Source organism: Myotis yumanensis, unplaced genomic scaffold (assembly GCF_028538775.1).
Source record: "Myotis yumanensis isolate MYYU_CA2020_CCGP unplaced genomic scaffold, mMyoYum1.0.hap1 SCAF_9, whole genome shotgun sequence".
NCBI lineage: Eukaryota > Metazoa > Chordata > Mammalia > Chiroptera > Vespertilionidae > Myotis > Myotis yumanensis.
In genome coordinates, this window is record NW_027223760.1 from 18,061,252 (window position 1) to 18,088,345 (window position 27,094).

A 27,094-nucleotide genomic window follows, 5' to 3' on the forward strand; every position below is an offset into this window, starting at 1 on the left:
GCTTGCGCCTGGCCAATCGGCAGGGCCCACAGTCCCCTCACTCCACCCCCTATTAAAACCCTGGTTTTTCTCATGGCTGACACTCCCCGCTTCTGGCCGTTGGGTCAGAGGGGGCTGGGAGCCAGACCCGGGTCTGTACTACTAATAATAAAGGATCTGTTGCTTTTGCATCGAACATGGCTCCCTGTTGGTCTGTGGGGATCTTGAAATCTGGACATAACATTTACCATATGATGCCTTGGGACAGGCAGATTTTAGGTAAAATAACTTTAAAGGCTAGTCAATGTTATGGAGAGTGGAATAGGAAAAGATTTATGAAAAAAACTCTGATTTATTAAGACTTGTCTATGTGTTATGGGTGATTATTTGTTGTGGTTTTATCTGTTCATCTTGTTTGGTTTTTTTTTTTTTTTTAATATATTTTATTGATTTTTTACAGAGAGGAAGGGAGAGAGATAGAGAGTTAGAAACATCGATGAGAGAGAAACATCGATCAGCTGCCTCCTGCACATCTCCTACTGGGGATGTGCCCGCAACCCAGGTACATGCCCCTGACCGGAATCGAACCTGGGACCCCTCAGTCCGCAGGCCGACGCTCTATCCACTGAGCCAAACAGGTTTTGGCCATCTTGTTTGGTTTAATGTGTTTATTGTTAGTCTATTAAGCATGCCTTTAATGGGAAAAGAAACCTTGGTGGCCAGGCCATTTACTGAATTTGTCCATAGCAAACAGGATGTGGGGGTGCAAAGAAAGACTATGAGCGAGACACGTGGCGGAGGGTACCTGTCCTAGGGGACAAAGGGAGGTAGAGATAACAAAAAGAAAAGTCTCCTTTTCGCCATGTTTTTTATTTCCTGGTCTGTCATTTATAATTTGGCACAATTTAAGGGATATGTCTAGAATTTCTTACTCGTGAAGAGAAAAAGACAGTTTAAGAGAAATGGTGCACCCCCGCCAATTTTGGATGGCTTCTTAAAAAGAGCTCCATCTCTTTACAGATGCTCTAGAGTAAACCCAATACTGTTTTTCTCAAAAAGATGGCAGAAATGACCCAAGAAAATATACAGGCTGGTTTTAGGAAACAAGATTAGTGTTTCCATAATAAAGGGTAGATTTTAAATAATAATGGATTACATTCCAAAGTTAACATTAAGGCCACTGGAAGTCAGTGAGTTATCTCTGTTACAGAATTTGCCAAAGTAAATGCCTTAGATGAAATAATTGGCTTTAAAAATCTCAAAATTGTTGAAACCTGGTTAAGTAGATGTAACTAAAATGAAGGATTTGTAGTGGAGCTTTTCAGTGAGAAGTATAGGTACATTGATGGCGGGGGTCCAGTCACCCAGGGGGAAGACTGGCTGTGCTTTCAGATGGAGGAGGGGGCTGGTCCCATTCCCTAGAGCAGAAACTTTAGATGTTATCTCTAAGGAAAGACCCTAGTGGTTTTACATTCAGATAGCTACAGGCCTACTTCCAAAGTCTTTGGCAACTTGAAGCTTTGGAGTTTGCTGAATTTAATAATAAAAAACTTATAAAATATCTAGGTATTTTAAAATAACAACATACTAAAATATTAATCTGAGTTTGCCTCGTATGAAAAATCTAGAGGACAGAATTGAATCTATTAATTAAATATGTCCTGTATTTCTGAAATATATTATTAAAAATGTGAAGTTACTACTAATCTGAGAAATACTAAGTATTTAACTTGCCCTCTAAAATTTAGGTTTCTAAAAGTTTAAAGCTCAAATTAAATTAGGAAAAGTTACATAGTTGTGATATCAAAATGCATAAAGTATACAAATTTATTTTTGAGAAAATAATTCTTATATTTTCTCTATAGAAATTATTGGTTTACAATGTATTGTAGTCTTTAAGTGTACTATGTGTGATAAAATTTCATTCTAGGATATAATATCTTATATGGTCTGATTTAAAAAAGGAGGATTAATTCTATTGTCTGAACTAAATTTTTAATATAAAAACCAATTTAAATTTAATCAATATATTTTAGAATAATTATAAAAAGTTTATAATATAATATTTGGTTTATATACATTTGATATTCTTTCCAAGTTAAATTTCAAGACTTTAATTGAGAGATGGCCTTGGGACATTTCAAGGGCCCTGGAATGATTCAAGGATTTATTCTCTCTTCTTAAAAGAACTATTTTTCCATTAGGCCAATTTAATATACTTGATATGGCAAGGGAAGCATTATCAAATAAAAATTAATAACTATATTTTATTTATATACATATATTTTAAATATTATAAAGATTTCAACCTCTTAGGGAGGGCAAGGCAAAATTGCTGAATATTTTTTAAGCAAAACGAGGTTATTCAGCAATGGAATTTTAAAGCCCTCAGGCAGCCTGCTTATCAGATAGGTTGGGGGGCATGGCGGCATCTGTATTTCATGGGTCAAATATATGTTTGCTTACTTTGTTTTTTTAAAAAATATATTTTATTGATTCTTTCCAGAGAGGAAGGGAGAAGAAATGAGAGTTAGAAACATCGATGAGAGAGAAACATTGATCATCTGCCTCCTGCACACCTCCTACGGGGGATTTGCCCACAACCAAGCTACATGCCCTTGAACAGTATGGTATGGATCCTGGAACCTTTCAGTCCACAGGCCCATGCTCTAGCCACTGAGCCAAACCAGTTAGGGCCTTACTTTGCTTTTTCAATAAGATGCTTACTTTAATTACTTAATAAATTAGCTTTCTACAATATAATCAAAGTCTCATATAAATTCAGTTATATGAGAAGCCAGTATTTTTATAAGCAATTGTGTCTAACAAAGGCCAAAGTAAAAATTTGCATATGTATGCAAATTAGCACTTGCCAAAAGAATACTGTTTAAAAGTAAATTTTAAGCTTAATAAAAGGGAGAAAATTAAAATTTCTTCTGCTACTATTTACAGGGTAAACTTAAAGTTATTATTCTCAGCTTAATGATAAGCTGATCATTAATAAGTCATCATAAGTGAAAAGAGAGTCAGTTAAAATGTATTCAGGGCAGTATTGGCCAGCATCTGAAAAGCCACTAAGTTTGTTGCTCTGTTTCAAAGAAAGAAAAAAGTTTTTAAGAGAAACTCCCTAAATATGGCCTAGAAATTACTATGCGAGAAAAAAAGCAAAAGGAGATTCCCTTTAAATATCTGGAAAACTGTAATTAAGAATCTATGTATTAGGCCTCAAAAAGGAAAGTAAATAGTAAATAATTTGCATTTTTGCCTCCTTAGCAAAGCGTATGTCATTAAACTGAAACACTTATAGTGGAAATTCAATTAGTGTCATTTACTGTCCACACCCAAGGACAAGTAAAGTTAGAAAATAAGCCTTATTTCAGACTGATTTAAATTCGCAAATTGAAATAAGTGAATATTCAGGGGAATTTAGTTGTAAATATCCTTCTTACATGTTAACACAAGAAAGAGGGGATAGTGGAATAATCTCCTGTATGTAAATTACATCAAGACTTTAATTCTTAACTTTTTTTTACTTTATTTATTTATTTATTTATTTTTATTTCTTGAAGTATTAGAAAGAGTATTTTTTAAAAAAATATTTTATTGATTTTTTACAGTGAGGAAGGGAGAGGGATAGAGAGTTAGAAACATCGATGAGAGAGAAACATTGATCAGCTGCCTCTTGCACGCCCCCTACTGGGGATGTGCCCGCAGCCAAGGTACATGCCCTTAACCAGAATCGAACCTGGGACCCTTGAGTCCGCAGGCCGATGCTCTATTTACTGAGCCAAACCAGTTAGGGCTAAAAAGAGTATTACCCATGTATCCTGCCCCCCTCCCCCCCCTTAATATTCCCCTGGCTTCCCCAACCACCCAGTATCTTGTGTCCATTAGTTATTCTCATATGCATGCATATAAGTCCTTTGGTTGATCTCCTACCCCTCCCTGCCCTCCCCAGGGTTCCAACTGTAGTTTGACATTCTGCTCAATGCTGCTCTGCCTCTGTATCCATTTTTGTTCATCAGTCTATAATGGTCCTTATTATCCATAAATGAGTGAGTTCATGTGGTATTTTTCTCAGGTTCCCAGGGGCCGTCTCTGTCTCATAGGGGCTGCCTCAGCTTCACAGGGGCTGCCTCAACCTCACAGGAGCTGTTTCAACCTCACCGGGGCTGATTCAACCTCACCGGGGCCTTTTCAGCCTCACTGGGGCCCTGTCAGCCTCACCGGTTCTGATTCAACCTCACCGGGGCCATTTGAACCTCACTGGAGCTGTTTCAACTCACCAGGGCCTTCTCAGCCTCACCGGGCCATCTCAACCTCACCGGAGCAGTCTCCACCTCACTGGGGCGGTCTCAACCTCACTGGGGCCACCTCGACCTCACCGGGTCTGTCTTGACCTCACCGGGTCTGTTGCAAGCTCACCAGGGCTGTTGAAAGCTCACCAGGGCCATCTCAACATCACCGGATCTGATTCAACCTCACCAGGGCCGATTCAATCTCACCTGGGGCAATTTTAGCCTCACTGGGGCCTTTCAGCCTCACTGGGTCTGATTCAACCTCACCGGAGCCATTTCAACCTCACAGGGGCCGTCTCAACTTCACATGGGCCGTTTCAGCCTCACTGTGGCCATTTCAACCTCACCAGGACCGATTCAACCTCACTGGGGCCGTTTCAACCACACTGGGGCCATTTTGACCTCACTGGGGCCGTTTCAACCTCACTGGGGTCGATTTAACTTTACCGGGGCCATCTCAACCTAATTGGGGCCGTCTTGACCTCACCGGGGCTGTCTTGACCTCACTGAAGCCCTCTCAACCTCACCGGGGCCTTCTCAGTGTCACTGGGACGGTCTCAGGCTCACCATGGCCATTTCAGCCTCACCGGGCCTGTTTCAACCTCACCGGGGCTGATTTCAACTTCACTGGGTCCGTCCCACCCCCACCAGGGCCACCTCAGCCTCACTGGGGCCGTCCGAGCCTCTCAGGGGGCCGTCCCAGCCCCACGGGGGCCGCCTTGGCCCTAAGGGGGCCACCTCGGCCTCACGGGGGCCATCTCAACAACACAAAGTTTGGCAATTTGTCCTTTGTTGGGCGGCTCCTTGCTGGAAAAATCTCCAGGCGTTCCTGGTGGCTGAATATCTGGTATGCTTGCTTGGATTTCATTTTACACCAAGTGCACAGACTGCCTGTCTGCTGTCTCCCAGCATCCCATGTGAGACTGGATCAGGTGGACCTGCCTATGCGTTTGCTGGTACAGCGGTTCCACATCACCAGCCCAGCCGTGTCCGGCTCTGGCTTCCTCTGAACCTGGTTCTGCTTCTTGAGTGTGTCCCTTATGTATGCGAGGAATTGAAATCTACATTCTGCTGGGCTGGGTTGCAAAAGTGCTGGTGGTTCTCTTTGTGCCACTAGCACAGCTAGGGTCGGGGTGTAAATTGAGTAGGGCTGGGTCCCCTGGAATCACCAGGGCAGAGCAAGGGGCAATGGCATCTCCGCGTCTCCTCACCTCTCCGCAACTCAGGGACCTGCATCGCCGAGTGCCAGCGAGCAGCTTCCGGAGACAGTCACTCTCGCTCTCTTACCCTTTCCAAGGCCATCTCGCCTCTTCCTGTAGGGGTCTGGGACCTCAGGATCCTGCCGCAAACACGCTCAGTGGATTTGAGAGTCTGCATCCCCTTCTGATTGAAAAAAACCGCGCGTCCAATTACAGCAAGCTGGTGCGCGACTCTGTACCTTTGTTCTTGGAGCCTCTGCACAACCTACTCAGTCTCAATGCTCTTCTTTCTTTCCTTCCAGTTGTAGAGCCTTCACTGGGCCAGCTTTCCCATGGTTCTGAATGACAACTGTTTGTTTCATAGTTGGTAGGCTGGATGTTGTTGTGGGAGACAGCACACACAGGTCTGTACCTTACACCGCCATCTTGGTTCTCAAATAAAAAATCAACTTTTTTTTTTTACTTTAAAATATTTTCAGTTGTCATGCTGATGGCGAGACACACACGGTGTCAAAATAAGCCAAAGGAGAATGGTTTGGCAAAATGAAAAGATCCTGAGTTCAGTTTATGGAAGGGTCCCTTTATTAACCTGTGGTCAAGGATATGCTTATATATTTCCAGAGAACCCCTCCAAGCAGGGTGGATTCATGCAACAATGGATCTGAGAGAGGAACTGCTTCCTCTGGACCTGTGGCTGCAGACAGACAACTACTCCAACCACAGATATCAGTGGCCCCAAGCAACACACTGATGAGACAGAGGGGAAACAGGCCAGAGATGGGGTATGGTAAAAACATCTTGCCATGCTAACAGTCATCAGCTGTGCATGGGTGTAGGTTGCCCTGGACCAAGCTAAAGAAGGTTGGACCTGGATTGCCATTGCCCACCATTTGTCCACCATCCATAACTGGAAGATAATTGTTGTCATGTCACAGGGGACAGTGATTGAGAAGGGAACCCATAAAAACTTGGACAGTGATTGGAATGGGGACTCAAAGAACTGATGGCCCAAAAGGAAGTTTATTGCAAACTATAGTTCCTTTGATGCCTGACAACAATTTTAAAAGGACATGATAGAATTCAATCGTTTCAATTGAATTTAAAAATATTAAAAAGACCTGAGCTCTGCAAATGGCATACATTCTAGTTAAGTTTATTAAAATAAAAAAGGAAGATATGCTGGTGTTAAGACCAGCAGGTCATAATAAATGCGAGAAGTCCTCAGAAGGCTGATAGACTTTGATATTCAGCAGGGCTGAAAAATCAGCATTATATTACCCTGCTGCTGGCCAAAAGGCTGAAGGCGATCTCCTAAGCTGATAATTCTTTATTGTTTACCAAACCTTACCATTGATGTCTGTTTGCTTTGCTAAATGGCAAATATATATTCTAGAAAAGAAAAGGCCGTGGGTAGGGAGATTTAGGGAGCCTAGTGAAAATCATGGGTGAGGCCTCCACTTGGCTATCCCCCATGCCTTCTAAATTTATATTTCTTGTGTAGTGTATCCATTTATGTTGCAGCCCCTTCTCCAGATTCCTGAACCCCAGCTGGGAAAAGTTGCGGCTACTGGACTCTGTCCCACTTATTCTGTCAGGACACTAAACTCTTGCAACCTACCTCCTCACCAGCCTAGGAAGCATTCTAAGAAGTCTCTGGAAATATAACTCAATGCTGGTATCTACCTTTTATTTCTCCTCAGTCCCACATCATCTATTTATGACTCTGCTCCACAGACATCACTGCATCCACCAGGTTCCATCCCACCTTCTACTATCGTTCAACCACTGGAGCTTGGAGATGCCAAGGCTTCATGGAGAGCTGCTGTGAAATGGGAAAATAGGCTTTACTTTCCCTTTCTATGCAATGCTAAAGATGCTGCTGACATGGGCCAATTGGCACAGTGTTATTGGTTAAAGTGGTCTTTCCATTTGTACTTATATTTCACACCCTCAGTTTCAAGTATTAACTCAAGCGATGACTTGACAGGGAAATAAATCAGAGTGGCACACAGGACCAGGTCAGAAATTTCCACTCCAGGGCCTACACGTTCCTTTCATAGTCAAGCTTGAAATACCTGAATTCCTTTCCCCACACGATGGTTTTCTCTCCGGATGTGTTTCAGTCTTCTAATGGCAGATCCAGAAGTTCAGTTTACCAGATATACCCAAAAGATATATGAATGGAGAATAAAAATTATATACTTAACATCTGGCACCATGAAGCCTTAAGAGATGAAGCTGTCTTTAGGAAAAACACAGTAATAAGTGCCTGAGGGCAATGGAAGCTGAGACCCAAAAGCCTGGGAGTTGGCTGTGACCAAGATCCTTTTTGCTAGTAGGTGAGGGTGAAGAGGATCAAAATGATGAGAGAGATACCATGGGGAGATAGTGAGATGGAGTCCTAAAGAAAAAGCGTTTGAGATAAGCTGAAGGGAAAAGGGGATTGGGGAAGCAGAAAAGGACTTATAAAGCACAGAAAAGTCCCATCAGTGGTTTATAATTGATTACTATATGGTTCCTATATTCTTGTCAATTTGGGAGGGTTTTGAACTGTTGCAGAGGAAGAAATAGAAGAGTATAGAGAGTTTAAGCAAATGGCACTCAGATTTTATGAAGTAAGAAGATGACATCTGGGTTATATCTGGAAGAAAACCAGCTAAGTCGCAATCTGGGAATCTTTTTAGGTAATTTATTCAAAATTGTAATACAATTGAGATGCAAGAATTCTGCCAATGGAAACCATATGCAATTGAGGCAGTTAAGTTGCCAATATTTGGAGATGTTCTAGGAAGAATCTAGATTGGGTATGTAGTTTGCTGTTCTGGGGAGAATATAATGTCTTGACAAATGAAAATGAAAGAAGAGTTAAGTTTTGACTTGAGTTTTAAAGGAATAAAGTCACATTGTGTGGAAGAGAAACAAATAAGAAAAGTTATGCCATTGGATAAAGGTCCAGAAAGAACAGAGAGATAGGAAGATGGCCCGACATTTTCTTGACTAAATTTAGAAAAATTGATTAATTGGGACCTTAGCATGGAGAACCCTCAGAGTGTAAGCAATAAATTATTGTGGGGGAGCTATTTCTATTAATGTGTGAAGTGAATGGCAGTCTTGAAAAGGATAAAATAAATATAATGAATGGACATCATGATTTTGGCTCTCTTGTGTAGAATACACTGGGAGTAAAATTCCAGAGATAGAGAAGACTGGAGAGATGGGGAAGTCATGAGAAAGTTGTGACCAACCTGGGGACTGTGGAGAGGGAAAGGTAAGAGTGGCGTAGAATAGAGAAAGACTGGCTGTTTAGAGATGAATGGCTGTGGGAATAGAAGAGAATGAGGCTTGCTTGAGCTTGATTGCATTTACGGAACATTACTATCACAGGATTGTGAAGAGTAGAGCTGGTTGTTGGTATGAGTTGCATCAATGCAAGCTCCCATTTGTTCAGGTTCTTGTTGTACCTGGAACCTCAGGCAGCTTTCGGGCACAGCAGCTTACCTTTAAAACCTTTTTCAAGGCAGGACTACTCAGCATTAGTGAAGTTAAATGAATAGAGACTGTAGCATAGATGATAGTTTCGCTGGCCCAGAACCAGTAACTCTTATGCATTAGGGTATATGTAGTGGAGATGATTATGGTAAAAAAGTAAGAGGTGAAGAAGATGAGGAAGAAGGCAAGAAACCTCAGGGCAGTGGCATGAGCTTTCATGCTGGAGTTGCTGTGGCCAGTGTCATGATGTCGTATCTGCCTCAAGTGTTGGCACAATGAGGCTATGAGCAAGATGGTGGAGGTCAGGAACAGGAGGAAAGGAATGAACAACGTTGCCAGATGTGTATGTTCGTAATTTTTCTCCAGGAATGAAATAAGTGTCTCAGTCTCCGTGTTGTTTCCAGGTAATTGCATCCTGGAGATTAACTGACTCTTGAGGAAGGCAACTCTAAGAGCTGAAACAATGATTGTCACACAGGAAATCATCAGAGAGCCCAGCAACAGCCAGGGAACCAACCTCAAAATTCTCCACCTCAGCCAGAGGAAGATGGCATAGTTGAAGGAAGAGACTTTGACACAGTAGACGACAGCAAGCAAGCTGGTTAACCAGAATGAAAGAGTATTAGTAAATTCCCAGAGGATTCCTATGTACCAAAGTTCATTGTCAGGGCTGAAATAGGAGCAAAAGTTGTGCAGCACTGATGACCACTGTAGACAGAAGCGGCAGGCGCCCAGGCTGATGAGAATCATGTCCACAGGTGACAGCCTTTTGACCTGCACCCACTCCCTGCTCAGCACCGCAACAATTAAGCTGCTCTGCACAATTATTGTCAAGGACTCGAGCAGATAGATGGTCATGAAGAAAACAGTGAGTTGGTTGGGTATCATTCTTCCCCTGCAAAGTATCTTCCTGCACACAGACCCAGAATCTCTGCAATAATTTCCAAGTAGAAAATACATTTCTGGCCTCACTATTGTCTCATGCAAGAAAATACCTCTATATGGATGCAAATTTCCCTCAGCTGAATTTTGATTTTGCATCTTCCTATCTGCAGAATTTGCTTATGCTTTGCTTGATGGTTTGTTATCAAACCTGGGATGGAGAGAAATGTTATTTGAATGTGAATTTTTGCTTGTGAGGTTATTTGATAATTCCCACTAATGAAATGCCTGTTTCTTAACCATGCCATCGATTCCTCTTTATCTCTGTGAGGTGTCTTGTCTTTAACTTATTTCCCCATCCTTTAAATGATAGCTTCATTCTTTTAACCTACAATTTGAACTGCAGGAAAGACAAATCCTTCACTGTTCCTTCATGTCCTGGGTGCTCTATCTATTCTGCTAACTGAGTGCTGTAATCATGACAACTTCAGAATCCCTGTTTCCCCAGCTTCCACAGGAGCCGTGGGTAACCAAAGTATGGGTGTCATTAAATAAAATAATAAAATAAGTCCTTGGTCTGAGATTCTACCCACAAAATTGCTGGAACCCCAGACCTTCAAGTATCACCCTCCAATACAGACCACTGCATAGGTGCCTGTCAAATTCTTCAACTCAAGAAACCACTGCACACACCCCATTGCACTTCCGACATCGAGGTGTGGCATTCTTTGCTGTTAATCTTCCAGTTCAAAAGAGTTGACCTTTTCATATCTTTGGGAGTATTTCTTGTCCCATTCATATCACTGCGTTGACTTGTTTTCTCCTTACATAGCTAAGCTCTTTCTGTTACTGCTCAACTGCTCAAAATAAAAGAGTAAACAATTTTAAAAAATTAATCTTATTGAATAGAAAGGCCTAGATGTCTTGCTCACTTTGTTTTTCTTTAATTTATTACCTTTGTGTTTCCTTTTCTCTTACCAGACTGTGGACACAAATGGATCACTGATGGTGTTAACATAAAATACCATAGACTCTGGTGTAATCTGGTTTTGTAAAATTGCACTCCTCTAAAATGTGCCCATTAGATATTTCTGGAAGAATCTGTGGGCTCGCAAGGAAGTCTGATGCCAGTGGATGAAGGGTGATCTGATCTGTTAGGCACCTGCTGAAGCGACTGCACCTGCCAGCTGCTTCCTTCTCCAGCAGCATTGCAGGGCCTTTGCTGCATCATCCCTGTCACGTGCTCATGCTGCTCTAAGCCCATCCCCCAGACCTGAGCCTGAGCTAAACAGCCAGTGGTCTGTGGTGAAGACCTGTGTTCATACTCTGAGCTGTTTGAGGCAACTGGTCCTTCTAGCCTTTGTAATCTCAGCAGAGGAAAATTGGGTTTGTAGTTGCCCAAACTACTACAATAGCACCTTCATGAAGCCTGGTGTTTTTCTATCTCGATTCTGGGACCACATTCTTGAGTATCCAGTGTTGCTGGTGTGGAAGTGACACTTGTTGTGTGGTAGATTGTAACATAAAGCTGAGAATTAAAAGCCTCAGAGGCAAAAGGATCCCAATAAGGCGGGAACTTGTGAATCTGTAGACTTCAAGTGCTGTTTTGGACAATGGACAAACTACACATTACTTCTAGATATCTAGAAATTAATTCATAGCTATCTAGGCAGGCTAGAGAATAAATGCAGTAAATTAATTCAGGAAAACTATACTGGATAGACACCAAATATTAAATTATTGGCTTCAAAAATGAGAGGAGAATTCTAGTAATTGTTACTTGGTGAGAAAAACAAAGTGAGTCATTGACTCTATGTGTAACAAGCACCAGACTTGTGCTTATCACCCGTGGACTTTAATTATTCAAGCAAGAGAAAACAGAAGTAATCTAGCATGAAGGTTAGAATTCTTAAACATAAAACAAGAATCCACAGAATTCATGATGCAAAGGTAAATAACAGCTTTAAAATATTACACTTGGCCGTGTCCAGGTGGCTCAGTTGGTTGGAGCATCATCCAATACACCAAAGTGTTGCTGGTTCAATTCCTGGTCAAGACACACACCTAGGTTGCAGGACTGATCCCCAGTCTGGGCGCATAGGGGTTGTAAGTGATCAGTGTTTCTCTCTCTATCCCTCTCCCTTCCTCTCTTGCCACAACCTTAGCAAAGGGGTTCAGGATCTAAAGGAGGGCTCAACGCACAAATGAAAATACTAAACAAGAAATATGAATTTAGAAGGCATTGGGGGCCAGAGAGAGACCGTTTTCTTGAAGAGGCACACCGACTTCTGGCATGGTTCACTATTTATATACTTGAATACACATTTGCCCTTTTCCCATGCATACAGGCATATCAAAGGTAAAATTTGGTAAATAGTAAAAGGATTATTAGGTTAGGGAATTGCCTTGAGCCAACACTATCTCAACAGACATGAATTGGTAGAATTAATATTGCTAAAATGACCATATTACCCAAAGCCATCTATAGATTCAAAGCAATTCCTACCAAAATTCATTATTTTCCTATTCTCAACATATGGAGCTCTCTCTCTCTCTGTTTCTCTCTCTTGTACACACACACACACACACACACACACACACACACACAAATATTATTCAGCCATTACAAAGAAGGGAATAAATACAATTATTTGCAAAAACATGACATTATGCTAATTGAAGTATATCATACAGAGAAAGACAAATACTGTATGATATTGCTTAGATTTGGAATATTAAAAAGCCAAACTTGTTCAAACAGAGAAGAATGCTGGTCACTAGGACCTGGAGCATGGGGAAATTTGGAATATATTGGTCAAAGGGTACAAAGTTGCAGTTAAGAAGATAAATAGGTTCTGGGAATCTAATGCACAGCACTGTGATTATAGTTAACAATACTGTATTATACACTTGAAAATTTCTAAGTGACTATATCTTTTAAAATATCTTTATTGTTGAAAGTATTACAGATGTTCCCATTTTCCCCCCATTTGACCTCTTCTAGCGCACCCCTGCCCTCCACCTCAGGCCTTCACCACCCTATTGTCAGTGACCATGGGTTAAGCATATATGCATACAAGTTCTTTGCTATATCACTTCCCACCCGCCCATGCCTTCCCTCTGAGACTAGACAGTCTTTTCTATGTTTCTATGTCTCTGGATCTATTTTGTTCATCAGTTTATTTTGTTCATTAGATTCCACATATGAGTGAGATCAAGTGACTATATCTCAAATTTTCTCACCACAAAAAAGAAATAACTATGTGATGTAACAGATGATAATTTGATATATAAGGATATCAAATCAACATGTTGTATGCCTTAAACTTTCCGTGTTGCATACCCATTCTATTGTAATTAAAAAAGAGGTAAAAGGAAGAGAAATTTAGTAGTGTAAACAGAGCTTTCATTTGGTGCCAAGTCAGGTAAACAGCATCAGCAAATGTGAGGAAGTAGAGCTATGCATGGATAGTCAGGAAACAAGGAGCAGATGCATTGGGTGCAAACACTTGGGTTTATGTTGGAGATTATTGGAAGTTAAGGCTGGGCCAGTAGTTCAGAGGCGGATCTTGAAAATCCTTGAATACCAGGATCCTAAATAGGCAAATGGTGCAACTGAAGTTTGTGAATCCATGTAACCTGAACAGTAGGCATGGCAGGGCGCATACAAATATCCACTAAATAAGTGTTGTGGTGTGTCTAATTAGGAACAAACTTCATGTCAGGTGCTACCAAGCATTCACCATTTTTGCCAGTCTCCTCCACATGGGACATTGTGTGAAGGGCAGGGGGTTACTTTCCAGTTGTCAATGGTTTCATGTATATATAATTTATATATGTTTGTACACAGGTGCTGGGCTACAGAAGTCACATAACTCCTTCTAAATTTAACATTGCCACTCACAAGTGTCCTGACATTTGCTCCTAAAACCCAGGGACATAGCCGTCTTTATCTTCTGCTTTCTGTTCTGAGTTATCATGCAGCATACTTTTTTCATGAGTCTTTATAAGTGTTACAGGGCAGCATGTTCACCAATTAGACAACACAGGTGCATAGCCTCCTGGTGCCTGAAATTCATATCAAGCTACCCAAACTCAAAAGAATGTCCTGTTCTTGGTCCAAGCATTGGAGGTGCTGTTCATCTTTCTAAAAGCACCTCCCTTTAAGACCTAACCATCTTTCCCCAAATTCAAACTTGTTGCTCCTTTAAAATGTATCCCTTGCTGTCCTTTCCTTTTTCTTTGGTTCTTAGGGATGATATTAACCAGTCTCGTGAATTTAAGTATTTCACTTGACCTCCTTACGTCTGTTTTCCAGCTGAGTTGGATTGAATAATCTTGACCTGCCCTTTCAGTTGAAAATATATGTAAAAGCTCTTTGTGAATTATTACATGCCCCAAATATAAGAGATAGATATTATTTCTGTGTTTTTTTTTAATTTCTGCATTCCCCCCAACTTCCTTTAATACTCATCCAGGATAAATTTTTCCTTGCACTTTATGGAAAAGAAGACAGTGTGAGGGTTATAAATATTTAACAGAATCTTGAAGAATGTCTCTGTTTATGTGGTAGTGGAGTAAGGGAGATTTATACTTTACCCATTCTCTACTGATATAAAGGAAATGGTTTCTTCCAGCTATCTGAAATTTTAGAACATGCACAATGTGGATGCAACTGATCAATAGCAGTATTCAAATTTCACTGGCTCCTGGAGGCTAAGACCTGCAGGTCATAATTAATGGGAAAATTCCTCAGAAGGCTGATGGACTTTGATATTCAGCAGTGCTGAAAATCAGCATTATATTACCCTGGTGCTGGCCAAGTGGCTGAAGGCAATCACCTAAGCTGATAATCCTTTATTGTTTACCAAACCTTACCATTGATATCTGTTTGCTTTGCTAAAGGGCAAATGTATATTCTAGAAAATAAAAAGCCAGGGTCCTGAGATTCGGGGAGCTCACTCCAACAGAGTGTGAGGACTTTGCCTGCCTTTTCCCTATGCCTTCTAAATTTATATTTCTTGTCTAGTGTATCAATTTATATTGCAGCCCCTTCCGGATTCCTGAAGCCTTGCTGGAAAAGGTTGAGGCATTGCTCACTGCATGGGAGAACATATTTGCCAATGCAATCACCGATAAGGGTTTAATCTCCAACATTTATAGGGAACTCATACAACTTAACAAAAGGAAGTTAAACAATCCAATCAAAAAATGGGCAAAGGACCTATATAGACACTTTTCAAAACAGGACATTCAGAAAGCCAAGAGACATATGAAAACATGCTCAATGTCACTAATCATCTGAGAAATGCAAATCAAAACAACAATCAGGTACCATCTCACACCTGTCAGAATGGCTATCATCAACAAATCAACAAACAACAAGTGCTGGAGAGCATTTGGAGAAAAAGGAACACTCATGCACTGCTGGTGGGAAAGCAGACTGGTGCAGCCACTATGGAAGACAGTATGGAGTTTCCTCAAAAAACTAAAAATGGAACTCCCATTTGACCCCGTGATTCCACTTCTAGGAATATATCCCAAGAAAACAGAAACTCCAATCAGAAAGAATATATGCACCCCCATGTTCATAGCAGCACAATTCACCATAGTTAAGATCTGGAAATGGCCTAAGTGCCCATCAGCAGATGAATGGATTAGAAAACCGTGGTACATCTACATAATGGAATACTATGCTGCTATAAAAAAGAAAGAATTCTTACCATTTGCAACAGCATGGATGGAACTGGAGAGCATTATGCTGAGTGAAATAAACCAGTAAATGAAAGAAAAATACCACATGATCTCACTCATTTATGGATAATAAAGACCATTATAAACTGATGAATAAAAATAGATACAGAGGCAGAGCAACATCAAACAGACTGTCAAACTACAGCGGGAAGGCTGAGGAGGGTTGGAGGGGAGTAACAGATCAACTGAAGGTCTTGTATACATGCATATAAGCATAACCAATGGACACAAGACACTGGGGTGTATGGGAGGCTAGGGGAATGTCAAGGGGTGAAATAAAAAGGAGAGATATGTAATACTCTTTGTAATACTTTAAGCAATAAAACAATTTTAAAAAAAAAGGTTGAGGTATTTATGGAGCCTGAGACAGGGATTGGAGAAGAAGATTCACTGGAGCAAAAAAGGAAGTTCACAAGTAAAGATGGGGATCACCGGAATAAGGTGGGGAGATTCACTGTGCATAAAGCTTGCACCAGCTTTGGAAGTCATGATCCAAAGTGGGAAAGGATGTCTTTTGTTTCAAGCCAGGTTATAATGGGCAAGAATGTGACTAAGCCCTAACCGGTTTGGCTCAGTGGATAGAGCATCAGCCTGGGGACTGAAGGGTCCCGGGTTCGATTCCGGTCAAGGGCATGTACCTTGGTTGCAGGCACATCCCCAGTAGGGCGTGTGCAGGAAGCAGCTGATCAATGTTTCTAACTCTCTATTCCTCTCCTTCCTCTCTGTAAAAAAAATCAATAAAATAAAAAAAAAAAAGAATGTGACTAAAAGGCAAAAATATCATCATAAATTTACAGCTTGTATACTCAAGGATAGAGAAATTGAAATGTCAAAGGGTACTCTCTTAAATCAGGCTCAAGGAAAATGAGCGCCCTTATCATTTTTAATTATGTGGGTTCTTGTTCAAATTGCAAAATGCCTGATTCATATTGGGTGGGGATCAAAAGTCTGTAATAACTAAAAAAGCCCCGCAGGATCCTCTGCCCCTAGTGTGGAAAGGCTCGGCAGCTAGAGAGGATAGAGCTGTCAGCTGTCTCACAGGGGGACTCTTTGAGGATTTCTCTGAAAATTACCATATGATGCCTTGAGACAGGCAGATTTTAGATAAATAACTTTAAAGGCTAGTCAATGCTATGGAGAGTGGAATAGGAAAAGATTTGTGAAAAGAACTCTGATTTATTAAGACTTGTCTATGTGTTATGGGTGATTATTTGGTGTGGTTTTATCTGTTCTTCTTGTTTGGTTTAATGTGTTTATTGTTAGTCTATTAAGCATGCCTTTAATTTAATTTAATGGGAAAAGAAACCTAGGTGGCCAGGCCATTTACCGAATTTGCCCAGAGCAAACAGGATAGTGGGGGTTGTTAGGTGGGAAGGAAGCCCAGGAGCCCATGCATACACAAGGCAGATGGTGGCGCAGATACTGGACCCTCCCTGGAATTCCTAATAGGTCAGCATGCTAGACAGATGGCGACAGAGACTCCTTCCTGGAACCCATGATGGACCTGCCCATGGCGGGAACTCCCATAGCTCATGCCGTAGCTCTCACTGAACAACTGTATAGAAAAATGCCTCTACTCTCGCTCAGCATGACTTCACTGGCCCTGCTCTTTGGGGCCCTTATAGCTTGCCTGAGTGTGCAGATTAAAGTACCACCTTCGATTTGCCTGGCTCTTTAACTCTCTGATTTTGTTTCCTGTGCCGTGAACCCTTACATTTGATACGGTGAAACCTGGGAGGAGCGAGCACTCCTTTCTGCCGTCTCTCCACGGCTTGGGGTGCCCTCCTCCCCCTTCTCATGGCTCAGGACCACTTGGCAGCTTTCCTGGCTCAGCAGCGTCAGCGGTGATTCCCGCCCTGTGCAGATGTCGTCCTCCAGCGTCTCTGTTTGTAAAGCGCGGCCACGTCAGAGATTGCCCTGTGTTATGGGTTGGCTCAACGAGATAGAATACCGACTCAGAATTTAAATTTGAAAGCCTTTTATTAAGCTGGTCAGCTGACCACAGCCCGTACCTTCCCCCTGTGGGAAGCCTCGCGGCATGTGGCCAAGAGCAAGTGTGCATTATGATTTTTATAGCAAAACAGTGTTACCTTAGAAGTTCACAGAAAGTTCATAAGCACAAAGGGGGGGCGGTAAACAGAGTCACACCTGACTGGTCTAAGACAATCTAGCAATTTTTCTTCCATGGTTCCTAACCCTGCAACCCCCCTCCATACACCAGTCCCTCCTCCCAGCACATACACAATCCTTCTTCATATCCTGGCAACACAATTCTTCCTCATACATCCCCCTCCCTCCGAGCACATTCAATTTCTCATGTCTTATTTCCTCCCCTTAGCACATTCTGTAACATTCTGTAACCCTTCCATGCTGCAGTCCCTCACCCTAGCACACCTGTTCTCCGACACTTCCAGGAAGGGTTCTCCAGACCCCGGGAGGTAGTGGAGACATCCCTACCATCTCTCGGTCCATCCATCTGTCCGTGGCCTCGGCTAAACCACTGGTTTTAGCCCCGGCTACTGACCTCAGGCATCGAGCATGTGTAATCAAAATTCTAAACCTGATCCGAGTACACCTCTAGGGTGCCTGCTTGCCAACCTGGCTAAACTGGGCCTGTCCTAGGATCTGCATCCTAAATGCCTCATTCATTTCTGTAATGTGGCATGGCCTCAGTTTGAATTGGGTCAAGATGGCCTAAAAATGGGACTTTTGATTTTAATATCCTTACTGACCTCAGTAATTTCTGCAGGGAAGTCGGGAAGTGGCTCGAGGTGCCATATGTCCAGGCATTTCTTTGTCTGCACTCCCGCCCCACACTCTCCTCCCCCACCCCCCAAAATCTTTCCTCCCCTCTGACTCATCAGCCTCCCTAACCAGGCCCTTCCCCCAAAGTTCCTTCCACCTCACCTTCCGCACCCTCTTCTACCCCTTCCATACCTGACTTCCCTCTGGCAACACTTTCTCCCCTACCTGCTGACCTCCCCCCTCTTCCGCCCCACTCCTGGGACACTACCACAGCCAGGCCACCACAGGAACTGGAAGCCCAAGTCTCCAGGCGTCTCCCCCTCCCCCACTCTTGCCTGCTTACCCAGTCAGCAAACGCAGGTCCCTCCTCTCCTCTGTCCCCTCCGGGAGGTTGCAGCATCTGAGGGCATTGTCTGGGTCAATGTTCACTTCTCTCCACCCACTTCATCTCGCAGTCGGACCCAGATATTTGGAAAAAGTTAAAAAAGGCTGAGGATGGCCTTCAGACCCTGGTCCAAGATCTAGTGAACATGGCCTTTAAGGTTTTTAATGCCTGTGAGGAGCAGGCAGAGTCAGATCGGGAGGCCCGCCTTCGACAGAAGGTAGACCTGCAGACCCAAGCCCTGGTTGTGGCCCTGCAGCCAACGGCAGCCGCTCATGATCCAAGGGGGGTTGTGTGGTGGGGGTGCAACGAGAGGATGAATGCCACCTGGAGAATGCTTCAAATGCGGAAATGAAGGCCACTGGGCAAAGCAGTGCCTCCGGCCCCAGGCTCCAACCAAGCCCTGCCCAGAGTGCGGTCAAAGCTGCCACTGGAAAAGTGACGGGCCCTTTGTGTCTCAGCATGAAGGGGCCACCCTTCTAGGTCATGACCAGCCGCTGGCCATGCTGGGACTGGCTGAAGACTGAAGGTGCCCAGACTCGGTGACTCCCATCACCCTCGCTGAGCCCAGGGTAACGCTAATGGTAGTGGGGGAGCCGATCTCTTTCCTGGTCGATAAGGAGGGCTACCTTCTCTGTCCTGCCCTCCTTTTCATGGCCCTTTTTCCTTACACTATCTCGGTCATGGGTATTGACCGCAAATCCATCAGCCTGCTGGTCACCGGACCCCTTCCCTGTCTCCTCAATAATAGCCCTATAACCCACTCATTCTTAGTCATGCCTTCATGCCCCGTGCCCCTATTAGGACGAGATATCCTCACCAAATTAGGGTCCACTCTGCAGCTCACTTGGAGCTCTTTAGCCTCCCTGCTTCTTCTGCTCCTGGCTCCCTCCCTTCACGGGGACGCCGATCCCCCACTGCCTGTGTCCCTTGTTGACCCAAAAGTGTGGGATACCTCTACCCCAGTGGTTGCTAGACACCATGCCCCTGTCAAGAACAGCCTTAAGGAACCCACCTCGTTTCTCTCCCATCCCCAGTTTCCTACCTCCCTAACTCATCACCGAGGGGATCTGTCTGATGCCCAGTTCCCGAGGACTGACCAGATCTTGTCCTTTTTGGGACTGGTAGGATTCTTCCATCATTGGGCCCCAAACTTTGCTCTCCTAGCTAAGCCCCTATACCAGACTGCGCCATTCCTGGGACTGTAAACGCCTTATCTACTTATCTCCTCCATGACTGTCCCCTCCTCTGAACAAGAAATTTTCTCCTTTCTCAGGCTCACTGGGTACTCTCGCATCTGGGTTCACAACTGTAGTCTTCTTGCAAAGCTCCTCTATGACGTGACATGGTGAAGGGACCCCCTCACTGAGCCTTTAGATCCCAAGGGCAACATTCCCACCCCTTTAATGCCCTGAAAACTGCTCTGACCTCAGCGTCTTCTCACCTCATCCCCCTCTCCCACTCCACCCTTCCCAAAGGATACTTCCTTGACTGCACAGGCTTACTCAACAGTCTGGGTATTATCAGAAACTGAGTTCATTATCTCTAGGAAAAATGCAGCAGTTTTGAAATCCAAGCTGCTAGAGGCCTGGGATCAGGCTGCGGGGCCTACTCCCTCCTCCCCCTGCCTTTTCTTCAGCCTCATCTTCCACTGCTATTTTACTTCCCTTTCTCTTTTCCCTTGGGTAACAGCCCATTATAACATTCCCTCCCACTTCACTGCAATACCCCCCTCTCTCAGGCTCACCAAATGTCTCCCCACCATCCCTGAAGAAGACTCAGCAGCACCATCCAGGACCTGATTACCCATCATTCCTCACAGGCCCTTACCTGGCAAGGGACCCTCCAATTTTTTACTCTGGAAGAAGCTCAGGTTTTCGAATTCCTTTTTATATGTCTCATCTTCTCACCATAATCCTCCTACAGGCAGCTAGCAATGAATGCACCAATGAAGGTTTTTTGTGTTTTCAGGTGAAACGGACTTGGGATGATGAGGGAGTCATCAATTCTACTATCATTGTTCCTGCGGACCCTGGAACTACTCCTTTGCCCACCCTCATCAACACAACTTTCCATCTACTCTCTAACATGAATCTCTCCTTCTCTACATCCTGCTGGATTTGTCTATCACTGGCTTGAACCTTCATCATAGACACTCAATCCCAACCTCTTGAACCATCTAGCTAAACTCTCTCTAGAAATTCGCAGCTCCTGGCCGGACCTCCTGCCCATGGTCCTGACCAGAATCCAGGCTACACCAAGGAGCCTCACCTTCTTAAGCCCTTTTGAACTCCTATATGGGAGACCTTCTTGCTCAACCACCATCTCCCTACTGATCCCCCTCCCCTGGGTACTTATCTCCCATATCTGTCCTTACTCAGGCAGCTGCTCCGAGAACACCCGGATAGGTTTCTGCCCAAGCCAGAACCGACCGACCAGGGCTCCCGAGGACCAGCCCTTCACCCTGGTGACTCGGTCCTCCTTCAGAATCTACATCCAAAAGCTTTGGAGCCTCGGTGGACAGGACCTCACACTGAAATCCTTACAACCCCCACTGCGGCCAAACTGCTTGGTGATCCGTCATGGCACCACCTCTCCAGACTCAAGAGGACCCCAGAGCAGCATGACTTCTATAAATGTGAGATGTTGGGCCCCACTAAGGTCCGCCTTAGTAGCCCTCCTCCTCTTCCCTCTCCTCGTGGTCCTGAGCAACCTACACCCACCCCAACCCACTTATGTGTAGAGGTTCAATGTCTGTGATGCCTCCCAAAACTCCAGAGCCCACCCTGCCCCCACGGACATGCTACCAGACAAGTAATCCGGTAACTGGGGGACAAGTCACTTGGAACTGTGCCCAAAACCACACCGCAGCCAGTCTCACTAAGGCCAGCCTGGGTACCTTCTTTTGGTGCAATGGCACCTTAAGCAACAGCATAAACTCCTCTGAACCCGGGCCTTGGTTCGTGGTCACAGTAGTTCCCCAACTAACCTTGTATGGAGGGTCAGAGCTCGCCTGGCTGCTCCCTTCATCCTGCCCCCCGGCCCGCTGGGCCGCCTTCCTCCCTGATATGTTAGGGGTGAGTATTGCTGTCTCAGTAGGCCTCACTGAGGGGCCCTCAGGAACAGCCTGGTTTCTGCTCAGGATGTCAATGAGAAGCTCCAGTTATCTCTGGAGTCTACTACCACCTCTTTAGCCTCCCTACAGCAACAAGTAATATCAGTAGACCAGGTAGCCCTACAGAACCGGTGTGCCTTATACCATCTAACTGCAGAAAGAGGAGGAACCTGCATATTCCCTCAGGAGGAATGCTGCTATTACATCAACGAGTCCGGAGTAGTGGAGCAAAATGTGCAGACCCTGACTAAGCTGAATGAAGAACTATGTGCAAGACACTCCCGGGACAATTCTCTTTTTGGCTAGTTCCAAAGCCCCTAAGCTACCTGGGTCCTACCCATGATAGGGCCCCTGATTCTCCTCTGTGTCTTTTTTCTCCTAGCCCCCTTCCTCCTCAAGTTCATCTGCTCCCGGATCACGGAGATGTCACCGGTGACTGTTAATCACCTCCTGCTCCACCCCTACACTCAGCTGCCCTCCGACCTGCCTCTGCCTGACCCTGGCCTTTTAGACCCCCCTCTCTGTTCGCCCCTGGCCAGCTGGAAGTAGTCAGAATGATTTCGACTCCCCCTATCACCAAAAGGTCGGGATGTTAGGTCAGAGGGAAGCCCAGGAGCCCATGCATGTGCAAGGCAGATGGTGGCACAGATCCTGGGCCCTCCCTGGAATTCCTAACAGGTCATCATGCCAGACAGATGGCGACAGAGACTCCTTCCTGGAACTCATGATGGACCTGCCCATGGCGGGAACTCCCACAGCTCATGCCCCCCACTCTCACTGAACAAGTGTACAAAAAAATGCCTCTACTCATTCTCAGCTTGACTTCACTGGCCCTGCTTTTTGGGGCCTGAGTAGGTCGCCTGGGAGTGCAGACTAAAGTACCACCTTCAATTTGCCTGGCTTTTTAACTCTCTGATTTTGTGGGGCGATCCTTTACAGGGGTGGGTAGAAAGAATATGAGCGAGACACGTGGTCGAGGGTACCTGTCCTAGAGGACAAAGGGAGGTAGAGATAACAAAAAGAAAAATCTCCTTTTCGCCATGTTTTTTATTTCCCAGTCCGTCATTTAAAATGTGGCACAATTTAAGGGCTACGTCTAGGATTTCTGTACTTGTGAAGAGAAAAAGGATGGTTTAAGAGAAATGGTGCACTCCCACCAACTTTGGATGGCTTCCTAAACTGAGCTCCATCTCTTTACAGACGGTATACAATAAACGCAATACTGTTTTTCTCAAAAATATGGCAGAAATGACCCAAGAAAATATACAGGCTGGATTTAGGCAACAAGATTAGTGTTTCCATAGTAAAGTTTAGTTTTTAAATAATAATGGATTACATTCCAAAGTTAACATTAAGGCCACTGGAAGTCAGTGAGTTATCTCTGTTACAGAATTTGCCAAAGTAAATGCCTTAGATGGTATAATTGGCTTTAAAAATCTCAAAATTGTTGAAACATGGATAAATAGATGTAACTAAAATGAAGGATTTGTAGTGGAGCTTTTCAGTGATAAATGTAGGTACATTGATGGCGGGAGTCCAGTCACCCAGGGTGAAGACTGGCTGTGCTTTCTGATGGAGGAGGGGGCTGGTCCCATTTCCTAGAGCAGAAACTTTACATGCTATCTCTATGGAAAGACTGTGACGGTTTTACATTCAAATAGATACAGGCCTACTTCCAAAGTCTTTGGCAACTTAAAGTTTTGGAGTTTGCTGAATTAAATAATAAAAAACTTATTAAATATCTAGGTGTTTTAAAATAACAACATACTAAAATAATCTGAGTTTGCCTTGTATGAAAAATCTAGTTGACAGAATTGAATCTATTAATTAAAGATGTCCTGTATTTTTGAAATATATCCTTAAAAATGTGAAGCTATTACTAATCTAAGAAATGCTAAGTATTTAACTTGCCCTCTAAAATTTAGGCTTCTAAGAGTTTAAAATTCAAATTAAATTAGGAAAAATTAGATAGTTGTGATATCAAAATGCATAAAGTATACAAATTTATTTTTGAGAAAATATTTCTTATATTTTCTCTATAGAAATTAGTAGTTTACAATATATTGTAGTCTGTATGTGTACTATGTGTGGTAAAATTTCAAACAAGGATATAATATTTTATATGTTCTGATTTAAAAAAAGAGGATCAATTCTACGGTCTGAACCAAATTTTTAATATAAAGACCAGTTTAAATGTAATTAGTGTCTTTTAGAATAATTATAAAAAGTTTATAATATAATGTTTGATTTATATATATTTGAAGTTCTTTCAAAGTTAAATTTCAAGACTTAAATTAAGAGATGCCCTTGGGACATTTTAAGGGCCCTGGAATGATTCAAGGATTTATTCTCTCTCCTTAAAAGAAATATATTTTTAAAAATATACTTTTATTGATTTCAGAGGGGGAAAGGACAGGGTTAGAGAGATCGAAACATCAATGATGAGAGAGAATCATTGATCGGCTGCCTCCTGCACGTCCCCCCCCCCCCCCATTGGGGATTGAGCCTATAACCTAGGAATGTGCCCTTAGCTGGAATCGAACTTGGGACCCTTCAGTCCGCAGGCTGATGCTCTATCCACTGAGCCAAACCTGCGAGGGCAAGAAATATTTTTTAGTTAGGCCAATTTAATATACTTGCTATCACGAGGAACACATTATCAAATAAAAATTAATAACTATATTTTATTTATATACATATATTTTAAATGTTATAAAGATATCAACCTCTAAGGGAGGGCAAGATAAAATTGCCAAACATTTCTTAAGCAATACCAGGTTATTCAGCAACGGAATTTTAAAGCCCTCAGGCAGCCTGCTTGTCAGATAGATTGGGGGGTAGGGCAGCATCTCTACTTCCGGGGTCAAATATATGTTTGCTGACTTTTAAAAAAAATATATATTTTATTGATTCTTTACAGAGAGGAAGGGAGAAGGACAGAGAGTTCGAAACATTGATGAGAGAGAAATATTGATCATCTGCCTCCTGCACACCTCTTACTAGGTATGTGCTTGCAACCAAGCTACATGCCCTTCAACAGAATGGAACCTGGGACCTTTCAATCCACAGGCTGACACTCTAGCCACTGAGCCAAACCAGTTAGGGCTTTACTTTGCTTTTTCAATATGATGCCTACTTTAATTACTTAATAGCTTTCTACCATATAATCAAGGTCTCATATAAATTGTTATATGAGAAGCCAGTATTTTTATAAGCAATTAAGTCTAACAAAGGCCAAAGTAAAAATTTGCATATGTATGCAAATGAGAACTAGCCAAAAAGAATACTGTTTAAAAGTAAGTTTTAAACTTAATAAAAGGGAGAAATTTTAAAATCTCTTCTGCTACTATTTTTATGGTAAACTAAAAGTTACTATTCAAGCATTAAAGCTGATCATTAACAAGTCACCATAAGTGAAAAGAGAGTCACTTAAAATGTATGCAGGGCAGTATTGGCCAGCATCTGAAAAGCAATTAAGTTTGTTGCTCTTTTTAAAAGAAAGGAAAAAGTTTTTAAAAGAAACTCTTTAAATGTGGCCTAGAAATTACTATGGGTGAAAAAAAGCAAAAGGAGATTCCCTTTAAATATCTGGAAAACTGTTGGGAGCCATTATAAATCACATATACATCTCCAGCTTACAACAAGAGGTTTCTGGCTCCTCCAAGCCAACTCCCGGTTTGGCCTGGAGTTAAAAGTTAACCTTGTGATTTAGCCTGGAGTTAAAAAATAACATACCCTCACCCTAAGCACAAAGCAAGCTACATCTCCGCTGATAAGCTGTGACATTCCAAAGTCTGTTACATCCTTAACGACTTCCTTTGCCCACCCCTCTCCTCTAGAAACAGTATAAATACCACCGGCTGTAAAAAATAAAACTGAGGCTTGATCAGAATTTTGTCTTGCCTCCATTTCTTCGCGTCTCCTATCCTCTCATTCCTTTGCAGGATTTGGTGCAGTATACCCACGAAGCGTGCCCTGCAGGTTGGGGCATAACTGGCGCCCAAACGTGATCTCCGCTCTCCAATCCTCCTCAGGAACGTTCACTTTTTATGTCCGGCCGGACCTCCCTTTGGCGCCACTGGGATCGCCCTGTGAGTCAGCCTGCTTTTTTCCTGGTCGCCGCTCTGCTTACCCGCTCTGCGAGTCAGACCTGTTGCTTTGGTAAGTGAACGCATTCATTTTGGATAGGCATTCTCTTCCCTCATTGCCTCCCCCCTTGTCTCCTGCCTCTAGTCCACTTTGAGCACTCTCTTGTTGTTTCGGGGAAGAGTGAAAGGTACCCGATTTCGGCGGAGAGAACTCTGAATCACTTAGGCTTGTCCCTTGGTTTTGTTCCACGTGGTTGACTCCTTCCAAAAACCCTGCGTTCACCTTGTCTTAGTGGTCTTTCTGAGAAAATGGGGACTCCAGCTGAGACTCTGAAGTAAGTGTTTTTGCCTACTTTAAAGCTTAAACCATCCACCCAAAATTAGAAGTAATCCAGTAAGAACTTGTGTCACTGTTACTCCGGGAAAACTCCTTGCCTACTTACAAACGCAAGCCGTCCACCTTGTGAGCACTCATGGGGTGCCTGACTCCCGACTGGTGAATGCCAGAGGGTCCTAGCAGGTTACCTGCCTCACAAGGGTCCGAGTTGGCGGGCTATACCAACCGGCTGTTTACGTAGGAGGAGCGAGCTGCAGAAGCAGCTCCGAGGAAGGCACTTGACAACAAGTTTCGATCTGGGGAGCTCTGATCTAGGGGTCCGAGTTGGCGGATTATACCAACCGGTTGCTTACGTAGGAAAACACACCTGTGGCATAAACAGGACTGAAGTAGTCTCAGCAGAGAATTTCAACATCCAGACCTATGACACGTGAACAGGGGGCCTCTCTTTTGAGGTGACGGTTGGCATCTTCCTCTCTGGTTCGTCTCCTTGTCGACTCCTGGGCTGACCTGGCACGGGGTTTATACGTCCCGGAGGCTTACGTGGAAGAGGCTAAGACATGGGTCAGGCTCTGAGTTCTCATGAGCTGTTTCTTAAAGGACTCAGGGAGTCCCTCAAGGCGCGAAGATTTAGGGTTAAAAAGAAAGATTTAAAAGGCTTCTTTACTTTTAAGAAATGAAACCCCGCTGCCGAATCTCTCTCTGGTTCGGAGAGATTCAGAGATGGCAGGAGAGGGCAGAGCTGTGGGCTCTCCTGCAATGAGATTACTTGGTGTTTTATTTAAAAATTACTGGAGAACATCTTATGACAACCAAACTTTGGCTA

At 43.4% G+C, this 27,094-nt stretch overlaps 1 protein-coding gene across 1 annotated transcript; it reads right to left on the reverse strand.

Moving 5' to 3' along the window:
• Positions 1-8,920: 8,920 nt before the first annotated feature.
• Positions 8,921-9,853, reverse strand: LOC139016821 (taste receptor type 2 member 16-like). The gene has a single exon (XM_070425017.1). It carries the CDS (start codon positions 9,851-9,853, stop codon positions 8,921-8,923), a length of 933 nt encoding a protein of 310 aa, XP_070281118.1.
• Positions 9,854-27,094: the final 17,241 nt, after the last annotated feature.